Raw genomic sequence first — 12,302 nt, forward strand, 5'->3', positions numbered from 1 at the left:
GACAAATGTATTGTCACTGTCATATGAAAACCATGTATCTCCAAGAGCAGAAATGTATTTTCAGCTTTGTGACAAAAGACTTGTCACATAATCAAATCGGTTTGTAATGTTTTCTTTAGCTCTTAAAGAAACATTTTTGAATCCCCAAATTTGGAGACATGTTTTCTGGACAGGAACACACTATCCAAAATACTAAATCTCAACTCTGGATTGATTTGAACAAGCATTTGTAAACCAGAGCTGTTTAAGTTTTTTAGCACAGTTCACAAACACACACAGACACTGGAATGACAGTCAATATCATATAAACATTTATTCTCTGTACAGTCGTAAGGAATCAACGGGGAATCAATTACTGATAGAAAAATACCTTTGCTGCACCATGATCACTGCACACCCGTACATACAGTAACAAAAGAAGATTGTGTGTGTTGTGAGCATTGTATAAAACAATACGAGCGTGCAAACATGACATCCATTAGGTATGAAAAACAAAGTGTCACTCATACTAAAAGACGTACAGTTTGTTGTACATTAGCATATTTATATAATATTCTCTACAAAAAAAATATCAGTGATAATCTCTTTTCTTAGTTTCATCTTCTGATATCAGATATAATCAGATATAACAATGACTGTGTGCAAATGTCAGAACTTAAATAACTCCTGTGTTTGGAGTAGACCTGTGAGGAGAAGCAAACAGATAAGTCTTTGGAGTGAATCTTTTTTTTTTTTTTTTTCTCATATTTGGCTTCATGTGTAAAAATCAAGTCAGATGTTATACTGCACACGTTTAAAAAAAAGAAGGCTTTTGATACAGTACGTGTCCCTTTAGCCAGCTGTTCACGTCACAGAGTCAAGAGAGGCAGCAGCATGGATCTCCGATGAAGCAGTCACACGTGATCTCTCGCTGTTTAACACAGTGTTAAAATGTTCAGATATTCCTCCAATACGTTTTGTCTTGGTGGAACAGTGTTATAAATGTTAGTGTCACTGGCAGCTTTTGACAACGTGATTGATCTTGACGTCATATTGTCTGTAATGAAGAATCACTTCTTTTTGTATCAGTTAATCTGGATTTGTTTGATTAGCAGCCACTCTGGCTTTTCACTCAGCAGTCACAACGTCCGAGCCATTCGAGAGGTGGATCCATGGGTGGCAACTATGAAACGGGAGGTTCTTCCAACAACGATCAATCACCTGCTTTTACATGCAGATTAACTCTCAGGGCCGAGGCAAGAGTTTTATTTTGTATGACATCTTCAGTTAATCGTTTTGAGGTTTAGCGGCCGGCCACAGGTCAACATGTGTATTCGTAGGCTGGTAAAGTGAGAAAACATGAGATTTTTCTGATTGGTTGACCTGAGCCTGAGGGTATCCAAGCAGCGTGACGGTGTCTCCCTCGCTGTCTGCTGAGGTGGAGGTTAGGACGGCCCCTCAGAGAGCTGCAGCTATAGATGGCTGTGCACTGAAGGGCGGACACACAGGACAAAGGAAAAAATAGATTGTCACACAGAACACAGAGGAGAATGAAAAGTGTTGGTATGAAAAAGTATCTTTAAGCCCTCTTTGAAATATCAATTAGATCAGATTTCACTTAAAAGTCATAGTTATTTATTTTAATCACAAGATAAACACTGTTTCACAGACGTAACAAACTAAACACGGACACATAAGCACATACACAATTTACCATTCAAACTTTGGCCACTGGCAGCGAAGGTTTCCACTGAGAAGTTGCAGTAATCCTACAGAGCCACCATTACAGTCAGTCAGACACTGAGACTCAGTGGTGGTCTATTCTGACTGAGGTCCTGTACATGGTGTGGACAAAGTCTGAACTGACACCGTTAGATCCCAGCGTTTGGACACTGATGTGAACTGGGACACTCAGATCGACATTCTCCAGAATACACTGTAGAAACAAAGATTTGAATATGAATTGCTATTATTAAGTTTTATTTTAGGAGTGCTAGCATCTTTTAAAGAGCCTGATACCTTGGTGCACGCTGAGCTCATGACAGATTTGTAGAAGTCTCCATCTACAAACACCTGAGAGGTGAAAGGAAATAATAAGTACAAGAAGAAACAAATAATAAAGTCCATGTGTCAGTCCATGTAGTTTCTGCCTACCCGGTATCCGTACACAAATGTGCCGTTACTGCAGCCCAGCTCGTCAAGTGGCGGCCTTTCCCAGCCAATCATGAGGCGGCTCTGGCCCACTGTTTTGATTACCTCAACAGATCGAACCTCAGCTGGAGCTTCTGGAGGTGATAAGACAAAATACAATAAAATCAAGCACAGTGCTCTATCTTTCTTGTACAATTCAATGCTTGTAATGCTGTAAACACAAGGTACTCTTTTACTTTGAAATTCAACCAGAATAAATTAACATAACAGGACTCACTGCATAGTGAACTTACTAATAAATCCAAGCAGTTTAGTAAAGGTTTATCAACATGTACTGCAGTGTGTTACTGTATGTGAGCAATAAACAGGACAATATCAAACTGGCAGAATTTGTTCTGGAAGACATTATTCCAATTACAAGAAACAGAAGCAAAGAATGGTCCATATCTAGACTGGGTATAATCACATTGCAGCAGTATACAAGCAAAACAGTAATGTAAATAATCTCAAATATTAAATATGTGCATTACCTGGTTTGGGTATTGCCGTCTTGGCCTTTTCTCGAGCATCAGCGGATTTTCTGTCAGACTTGTTGGATCTCTCAGGAGAGCGATGAGCGGGTCGAGTGCAGGATGCAGCAAATACAGGTCCATGATATGCAGGTGCAGCACCATCGGTTTCAGAAGGCATGTGAAAACGAAGAGCCTCGGGGGCAGTTGTGTCTGAGGCAGTGGTTTTTGGCGAAGTGTCGGAACATGTCAAGACATCAGAGTCAAAGGTAGCGATCTTCAGAGTTAAAGGACTGGAAGCTGTGTGTTTAGCATCAGATTTAGCCGGGATAGCAGTGAGTTTCTTTGCCAGTGTTGGGGATGTTATATTAGTGCCACAGCTTGAGATGGATTTGGCTTTGCAAGGTGCCATTGTGGCAGAAGGACAGTTAGAAGAGCTAGATAGAGCAGACGGTGTAGTTTCAGATGTGTATGCTTTAAAGTTAGCAAACATGTTGGGACTCCATGTAATATTAGCAGATCGAGAGGCGACTGCATTAAAAAGTGTTGTTGACTTATTGGTGGTTGTCACTGCTGGAGTGTGCTTAGCTTGGCTCGAAGCAGCGGTGACTGGCAGAGAGTCGGTACGTGGTACATTAGAGCTGAGGCTCTGCTTCTTCGTCTGAGAGGCTGCTCGCAGGTCTGCAGAAGCTGAAAATGAGAGACTTTTCCTGGGCTGCTGTAATCTTCCTCTGCTCACCGGAGCCTTGATATTAAGAGGAAAGCATTTATTAGACATGTACTAACATAACATTGAAGTCAAACCTTGTAGGTTTTCACAGACAAGGAATTTGTTTTGGTGCATAAAAATATGAATATATAGTCTTTTGTGCATTAATTTTCATGTACATAAGAGCAATGCTTTTTTTTCATACTTAACACATCAACCTCCATCTGTGTAGTGCGGAATGTTCAAAAAGCTTCAATGTACCTGATAGCTGCTCATTAGAGTCTTCTGCAGTTGCTCATGCAGGTTAATAATCTTCTCAGGACTACTCAGCCTCCTGCTTGGACTGAAACTCGTGCTGGAGGAGGGAGGAGCCGGACTCAGTGAGGATCCAGTGGAACTGGTCGGATCTGGGGAGGACTTCCCTTTTGTATCTGAGTAATGAGATCCAAATGTCTCTGGTCCACTGGCAGAGGGCGAGGGCTGTGGTGGGATTGAGAAAAGGCAGATATTAGTCTTTCTCCCAAATGAATTTACATTTTAAAGTACAAACAATTTTACAAACAACACTGATATGTTAATGTCAAATGAACTGAGATAACTTGTAAAGATGGCTGCGACTGTGGCAGCTTCATGCTCATATGTACGTGTGAAACAAGGGGAATTATTACACCAAGAAAAACCTCAATAGCATATGGGCACCTGACTAGTTTTATGAAACACTGTGAAACTATCTTTTCATGCTAGCGTTCTTATTAGGACAGCATTTCCCATAAACCCAGTTGCCAACAGGATCTTTTCCACTTTGATGAGAGGGTTTGCTTTACTGAAAATAATAAATATGTTGAAAGTGAAAACATAAAAGAACAAACTATAAATGAATTAGTTTTTGTTCTGTATTACTTTAGATTAATTCAGGCATGGTAGCCAAAAATGATTTCACAAAATGAATGCAGTAATAGTTTACTGTTTTGCTATCAAAATGCTACATGAACAACCTTTAAGCCTGAGTCATTTAAAAAAAAAAAAAAAAAAATATATATATATATATATATATATATATATATATATATATATATATATATATATATATATATTATATAGCATTATCTCACCTGAGCTCTATTGGAGATGAAGCTCTCTTTTAGTGCAGGATCAGGTGATGTTGCTTGGACACTGGCATGCTCTTGCACTGGTGAGGTTGGCACAGGTGAGTTGGCATTTTTCTTTTGTATTTCTGTTGGTGCAGGTGTGACTCCACTACGGCAGTCTTGACAATTTGTTTCAGTGGTGACTAAAGATGTGTGTTTTTCACTTTTTTTTTTTACTTCACTACATTTTACTTCGGATTCCAGTGTGAATCCATTTTGGTGTCGCTGATTTACAAGTGGGGGTACAGTAGAGCACGTCTGATCAGGTGTGAATCCACTGCTGTAGTCTTGGAATTTGGAAATAAATCCTGACGTAAACCCGGTGGTGTAATCTTGGGTCTTTACGATGCTGCATGGTGTGAATGCTGCGCTGTAGTTTTGCAGAGCAGCGTCACTGAGCAGCTGCTCCACCTGATGGGTGAGTGTGGAGTCCACAGAGCCGCGACTGTGCATGGCCTTCATCATCTGAACCAACAAGCTGTTCCTCTCCTGACACTTCCCCACCAGGCAAGACAGCTTGGCCTGTTATTGGACAAAACACCTGTCAGTCAAACTCAACTGCTCAGAGCAGTCCAACACAAAATGTGTAATATGACAATAGGAATGAAAAGCTATATCTGTCTTTCCTCACCTTTAAAGGAGCTATTTCCAGATCATTCTGGCTCCTCATTTTCAGTGCGTCATACTACAGTTAAAAAAAAAGAGGAGAAACTACAGTTTAGAAATCACAGTTAGAAACTCATCCGCTCACAACATAGAACTAACTGCTTTTACTAGCATGGACCACAAAGCCACAGCTGACTGGTTACCCACCTTAGCTCTGATGTCGTTATAACGTGACCTGAGTGAGATGAGAACAACGCTCAGATCATCCGTGCTGCCCTGCCCTCGTTTTAGAGCAATATACTCAGAGTTTAGCTCCTCTAGGGCCACTGTCTGTGAGGTTTTACACACACACGCACACACACACACACACACACACACACGCACACACGCACACACACACACACACACACACACACACACACACACACACACACACACACACACAAACACATCTGTAATAGGAACTCTCATTTGTATGTATTATCTATTACTGCTCAATTTTAAAGTAGTCTAAACATAATCAAAAGTCAAACAACTGAAGAACAGTGATGTTCTGAAGACCTTCATTATAGTGAAAGACATAAAGTCTAGAATAACAAACGTAAAAGTTACCTTAGCTTTGAGCTGAGCTGTAAGGATTTTGTATTGCTCTTCTATTTGTGTCTTCTCCCTGACCAGGCCTGTCACTTTGCTCTGCAGCTCCTTCACCTGTGGCAGACACAAACACTGGTTAGGTCTCACAGATGAATAGGAGACAGACACAGACACAGATGACAGATGGATAATGTGTTTATCTTGGTTTCCACCTAGAGGTAAAGTTAGTGAAAAGCAAAACAACAGGGTGTCCAAACTACGAGACATGTTTACAGCTTAAACCCTATGTGTATGTTTTTAATGTGTGCATGTCTCTCTGAATGTTTTCTGCTGTCTTTTTGGTTAAATACCTGGGTTATGAGGCTGTCATGTTCCTTTCTGGTTTCTTCCCTTTGATCAGCTTCATTTGTCAACCTCACCAACTTTTCATCTGCTTCGGCCGCCTTTCTCTCCGCCTCCTCCCTCGCGGCTTCTGAGTGACACAATTCACTGCGAAGCCACTTGGTCTGAAAATGCCACAAACATTAACATGAACACGTTAAGTTAGTGAGATGATCCAATGATGCACCGCTGTCCTGTAAATATCAAACAGACAGCTAAAGACTAAAAAAAGATCTGTTACTAAGTGACACCTGCATTTTAACTTCCCATGAAAAAACTAATTCCAAGCCAATAGGATGATGTGTCTGCTCTTTAAGGTTAAGGTTAACCAACTAAATGCAGTGAAAATCATAATAAGAAAAACACTAAAGTGGACCTTGAGTTGGGAATCAATATTATTTAGTTTAATCAACAGAATGTCTGAAGTCAATACAATCTGAAAACACTACAAACGTCCACAAACGTTAGTGAAGAAAGGATAAGTTGTGTAAACTCACGTCTACATGGCTCTTGTCCAGTTCGTCCAGTGACCTCTTTAGTTCTGCTCCCAAAGCTTCAATCTCCCTCATCAGATCACTTTGCTCCTGCTTTCCATCAAAAACATGTTGCATAAGTGCACAGTGATCCAACATAACAACACACTGTGAGCAACAATGCTTAAAGATATTAAAATTGACACAACAGACACTAGGGTAATACACAGAGGCATGAATCCCACCACTCTTAATACCTGTACAGAGGTCATGTGGTCATGAGCCGGACATCTTTGTGTAGCTCCTGTTCCAACAAGGCTGTCCGTCTTCTTTGTCGTAACGGCACACTTTGGATTCAGCAGATGCTGCTTCTGATTGCTCTCCTCTGTTTGTGTTTGGCTGGGCCGAGCAGCTTGGAGGATGTTTCTTTCCTCTCTTAGGCCCTGAAGTAAGAGCTTTATCTGTTTTTCTTCCTGTTTCAAACAACTGATTGAATGTTCAATTCTTTCTTTATCTTCTCTCAAACCTGATTTTATTAACTTGTCATTGTCTTCTTGGGAAGTGTAAGATGATTGTTCTTTGTCTCTCTGCTCCTTCAGACACTTAAGGGAATTCGTTAGCTCATCTCTTTCTTGTTTCAAACAGAGCACCGCCTGGCTTAACTGGTCACTCTCTGTCTGTAAACTCTGTAGCGACTGCATGATTTGATCTCTCTCTCCTTTGCCACTTGAGAGAGATTCTAACAGTTTCTCTTTTTCTCTTTTGAGACCTGACAAAGACTCTTTCTCCTCTTTCAGGCCACTCATAGACCTTATGAACTGGTCTCTCTCATCCCTCAGCCCACAGACTGTCCTGGTAAGCTGCTCTCTCTCTTGTTTGAGACCAGCCAGAGATATCGAGATGCCATCTTTCTCCTCCTTCAGTCCCCAAACTGTTCGAGTTAACTGCTGTTTGTCTTCTGTTTGTGTTTGGACTGACAGAGATACTTCTCTCTGCTGCTCTCTGAGAGCATTTATGCAGCCCGACAGTTCCTCTTTTTCTGTTTTGAGGCTCTGGACCGACTTGGTGAGCTGGCCTACTTGAGCAGTCAGTGAACTAACATTCTGCAGAGGATCATAGTGATTATCATGCTGAGAACCAGGTGCTGAAGCTGCAGTCAAATATGGTTGTTGATTGGACATCAACTGTGGTTCTTCCCCATTTAGCACACTTTCCACCAAACTGTCCACACATTCTTCTACGTTGTTCTGTTGAAAACTTCCAGATATTGCAGCTGTATATTCACTTTCCAATTGAGATCCACACAGTTTCTTGGCAACCTGTGATTCCTCCATACGCTGCTCCCTCTCCACTAACCTTTGCTGCAGCTCCATGATGGTATTGAGATCATCCTCAGTCTTCTTGGTGAGTTCTGTAATCAAACACTCGTGTTCCCGGTTCTCCTGCTCCAGTCGGACTCTGTTTCCCTCTAGCTTGGAGATATGCTCCGTCAGCTGGGTTTGCTCCCTCTTGATCTCCTCTTCTCTGAGCTCAATGTGAGCCAGAAGCTCCTGGATCCGGTCCGCCAAGGCCCGGTTCTCCTGATTCAGGGCCTGGAGAAGATCATCCTGGGCAAGGGTGAGAATGGCTGTATCTTCAGCTCCATTACTGGCAGGTAGTGTGCTAATCTGAGTATACAAAGAAGTAGAATTTGTGAAATACTGGAAAACTGTGTATCTAAGTGTTGGTCATTTCAGCTGTATTAAAAAAAATGGCAATATTGCAACCCCTGTGACATACCTTTTCTCTTGAAGACCCCTGCTCCGCCTCTGATTCTCGTCCCTCTTTCCCGAGTTGTAATTTCAGTTGAGTATTCTCTTGAGCCATCATCTGCAGCTGCTCCTGTGCGTGCTCCAGGGAGACCTTCAAGCTGTCACATTGTTCTTGATGTGCTTTGAGATCCTCCCCCAACCCCAAGCTCTTGTAGGCTTCCCTCAGGGCATCAGATTCCTCACTGGGGCTTTTCTCCAGGTTTAGGATCCCTCTGGAGCACCAGGTCCCCACTTTAAACTCATCCAGTGTCTCTGTAGTCAAGGAGAGTGACTGGAGGCTGGGGTTGGTTTTGGAGCCAAGTTGGCAAAAGATTTTAGGTGGAGTTGATTCTAATTTGGCAGATGAGGACTGATACTCTGTGTTGATCTGCAGTCTCTTTGCTTCCTCCTGGTGGTGAACTGGTGGAACTGCAGAAGATTGAGGCTGGCTTGTTCCCTCATCCGGCGTTAGATGTACCTACACAGAGATCACAGTTGAGGGACATGAGTTGAGAATCATTCATGCAAAAATGAAAATGTCAAAACACTTAATAGAACATTATCCAAACTCATGTCTCAGTCAGCTATAGTGATATATTTCTATTTATACCTGTATAAGAATTTACAAAAAGGGGAGGTGGTTATAACACCCTAAATCCTCGCAAAAGAGCTTTTTATGCTGTAATATCTTGTCATATATTAACAGAAAGGAATTTACAACACTGAGACAATATTAACACCAGATCTAATATTAATGTTCCCTTCAGATATTTTTATTTGACGTGAAAAACTGGTTAAATTAGTCACATAAAACACCAAAATCTACATAAAAAATACTAATTGATCAGTTGAACAGTAAACAGTCTTAACGTTTTTTGTTATCAAATAATAAAAGTTGTTCCAATAGTTGTTTACTGTAAATGTAAATACTGAACTTGGGAAGACTTCCACTACTTCGCACCTTGTAAATCAAATGAACTACAAATCAAATGGATGTCTCATCCTATTGGATGATTTAAACTTTTAGTTTTGGACCTTTTAAGAGACGTCTGCATTTTGTTGTTGGTCTATTGTGCCGTACTCAGGCCTTGATCTCAATGAGACTAACTGAATAAATAAATGTTCGAAAAATAATAATCATGTCTTACGCACCTCTCCAGAGCTCCCCACTGAGAGGTGTCCCATGGCAGTGGTATGTAACAGAGTGTTGGACCCAGGACTCGGGCATGTGGACTCAGGCACCGTGAATGACTGACTGGCTGTTTGGTTAGCTGGATCCCTCAGTATCTGCTGGAGTTTGTGGTTCTCCTCTTTCAGCTCTTCCACCTCCTCCATCAAGGACTTTTCAGACAGCTTCAGCTGCAGCACCTCGGCTTTCATCTCTTCCACCTGGCAGCCCAGGAAGTGGCTGTTCTCCTGGGCCTCCTGGAGCTGCTCCATAAGTCCCCTCCTCTCTGTCATCCCACCCTCCTCTCTCTCCAGCAGCACCCTGAGATCCTCCTGCAGGCTCAGGATGAAGCCTTGCAGCCTGGCTTCATTTGAGTTTGTTTCTTTGACTCTTTCTCCTTGTATCTCTTTCTCACCTTCCAGCCCTCCTTCTCTCTTATACCCCACACTTGGCTGCCATTGCCTCCTCCTCTCCTCCTTTCTCTCCTCCTCTCCTTCACCCTCTCCTCTCATGGGAGGCAGCCTCTCTTGTTCTTCCCAGTGTGTTACAGTCCCGGCAGTAATTCTGACTGCACTGATCATTGCGATGCCAGTGGCGGCACTCACAGTCATGTCCAGCAGCTGCTTTTCTAAAGTGTAGATCCTGTTCTGTAGGCTCTGCTCTCTGTCCCGGGCCAGGCTGAGCTTGTGCTGGAGTTGGGTTTTAAAGTTTTGAAAGTACTGCGACTGGCGACTCATCTCCTCCTCTTTGGCCTTCAGCTGCCTCTGACAGCGCTGCAGTCTGTCCCTCCAAACCTGCTCCCCTCGCTCCTTGTCCTGGGTCTGAGTCGGTGGGAAGAGAGAAGGTTGGAGAAAGAGAATAAATATTAAAGACAGAGCTGCCACAGTGTGGCCAGCGGAAACCAACTCCTGAGTTGTCCTTCCAATCTCAACGCAGTTACTCAGAGCTTGCTTTACTACATGTTTAACCCTGGAGGTCTCCTGAGCACCGGTGTCCTCTTAGAATATGAATTAGTTTGGGTGTCAGTGTAGTAGTGTAGTAGTAGACCTTACTGTAGATGTTATCTGTTGTGATCTCTGTTTTTGACTGTGCATGAGCAAACAAACCAGTTTTCCCTCTGGGAATTAGTTACGTTATCTATCTATCAAACCACCACAGTGTAGTTACTTAAAAGCAGATGTACAATGAAAAGGTATCCTCCAAATTACAGAGAATGCCTACTATACATAGTTTATTTTCTATCATTTGTCATTGAACAGGTATTTTAGTCCAGACCTTTTGTAGGTAAAACCTGTGTAACTAAAGTCAACCTCACAAGACTTACATGACACTTACAGTCTTCATGTTTTACAGTTTGTACATTCATGCCTATTGATGCATTCAGAGATCCTGAGCACTCACCATGGTCCTGACCTCCTCCCTGAGCATGTGTAGTCTCTGGTCCAGTCTCTGGGAGTGTTGCATGCTGGGGAGGTGAGAGGCAGAGGCTAGCTGATAGAGCTGTAGCAGCAGACTCCTCTCTGACCTCACTAACTCTCTGATCCTAACACCACAACACAAGACAGACGAGCTCACGTTACATCTTATTAACCACTTAACGCCAATTTGCACATTGACATAAAGTTGGAAGGTTTACTTACCTTCCTCTTTTAATTTGATCTCAATATCTACAAATTTCATTCAGTTTTACCTCCCAATGCGAGAACAGATGAAAACATGCAAATAACATCTCCTACAGCGAGTAATTCCAGGGTAGATGTTAGCGGCAGCGTGCTCACAAGCAAGTGTGCAGAGCACTCAGGTGTGTGTGTGATATGCGATATCACCGTGGCCAAAAGTGAGTATATAGTAGCAGGTAGGTGTGTGTCACTGGATCCCCTCTCCCCCAGCCTCTCACCTGTTCCTCAGGTAGCCGTCAAACTGTTGGGTTGAACCTGCACTCTGCTCCAGGTCACTTCCCAAAGAGTCTGTTGCCATGGGAACAGAACTGCTTCCGGAACCCGTTACATCTGATGAGGTCATCTGATCCTCCATTGGTTAGCCTGTGCCCACTCGGTGAGTGTTACCTGTGGGACAGGGAGTGATGGTGTCAGACTTAAACAAAACAGGGAGAACTGTTACATATCTTCTCTGTGATGCTTGTTTAGTTTTTTTATTATCTACACGTCCGTCATAAACACACTGACAAAGACAAAACACTGACAATCCAAAGAAAAGTACAAAATACAGTCATCTATTATTCACTATGTCAACAGCTTGGTAGCAAGTTTGAGGTATCGCTCAGGTTACCCCGCCTCCTAATCATCCTGTCTCCTCCTGCCCCTCCTACACATCTCACAAATCCTCCAAACCCCAAAAACTTAAAGGACAGGTTCAAACTTTTACTCACATGCCCCGATGTACACTGAAACAGTTTTTGGTTGCTGTACTTACTAAGTAAGCTAGCAAGAAGGTTTGACTAATGCATAACTAAATACAGACAGGAATACAAAAGTCAATGGATGACAAAGTCACATTTGTATCATAAGAAAATCATTAATTTGCAGATTTTGTATTCTAAAAACAGTTTAAATTAGCTGTTGTAGTGATTAATGTTCAAAGGAGTAAATTCTTAAAGGTAAACTGAAAACACAACCTGTTTTTTGCGCTCCTTTGATTGTAGTTTTGTCTTCTCAATGCAGCGACGAGCTTCCAGTAAGTTCAGCTTCAGCTCGGAGAACTTTGTTGCTCTGTTGTTTCCTTAGAAACACCTCAGACGTTGGACTTTGCCAGAATCCTCCATATCCAGTTGGCA

General features: G+C 42.3%; 1 protein-coding gene across 4 annotated transcripts; it reads right to left on the reverse strand.

Moving 5' to 3' along the window:
• Window positions 1-288: 288 nt before the first annotated feature.
• Window positions 289-12,232, reverse strand: LOC137875504 (early endosome antigen 1-like). 4 transcript variants are annotated; one of them, XM_068714815.1, is made up of 18 exons: window positions 12,144-12,232; window positions 11,406-11,574; window positions 10,910-10,973; window positions 9,493-10,329; window positions 8,330-8,818; window positions 6,808-8,217; window positions 6,575-6,664; window positions 6,047-6,202; window positions 5,715-5,810; window positions 5,310-5,432; window positions 5,128-5,181; window positions 4,461-5,018; window positions 3,610-3,828; window positions 2,661-3,384; window positions 2,134-2,264; window positions 1,999-2,052; window positions 1,694-1,915; window positions 289-1,468 (listed from the first exon to the last, which is right to left on the reverse strand). In XM_068714815.1, the coding sequence occupies exons 2-17, from the start codon at window positions 11,540-11,542 to the stop codon at window positions 1,787-1,789; spliced, it is 5,271 nt and encodes a 1,756-aa protein (XP_068570916.1). In that variant the 5' UTR covers window positions 11,543-11,574; window positions 12,144-12,232; the 3' UTR covers window positions 289-1,468; window positions 1,694-1,786. The 4 variants fall into 4 exon arrangements, with proteins under 4 accessions (XP_068570916.1, XP_068570915.1, XP_068570913.1 ...); XM_068714814.1 differs by having other exon boundaries at window positions 6,808-8,157; window positions 10,910-11,051; XM_068714812.1 differs by having other exon boundaries at window positions 6,575-6,661; window positions 10,910-11,051.
• Window positions 12,233-12,302: the final 70 nt, after the last annotated feature.

This window comes from Cebidichthys violaceus, unplaced genomic scaffold (assembly GCF_023349555.1).
Source record: "Cebidichthys violaceus isolate CVI_PGR_0920_01 unplaced genomic scaffold, fCebVio1.0.p SCAF_2, whole genome shotgun sequence".
NCBI lineage: Eukaryota > Metazoa > Chordata > Actinopteri > Perciformes > Stichaeidae > Cebidichthys > Cebidichthys violaceus.

Excerpts from the sequence above, each read along its gene's own strand:
- LOC137875504 (XM_068714811.1), bottom strand. The coding sequence starts at position 11,542 with ATGGAGGATCAGATGACCTCATCAGATGTAACGGGTTCCGGAAGCAGT. Across the intron at positions 11,052-11,405 it reads GACGGCTACCTGAGGAACAG|GATCAGAGAGTTAGTGAGGT; the intron begins GTGAGAGGCTGG and ends TTGTGGTGTTAG. Across the intron at positions 1,916-1,998 it reads TGAGCTCAGCGTGCACCAAG|TGTATTCTGGAGAATGTCGA; the intron begins GTATCAGGCTCT and ends TTGTTTCTACAG.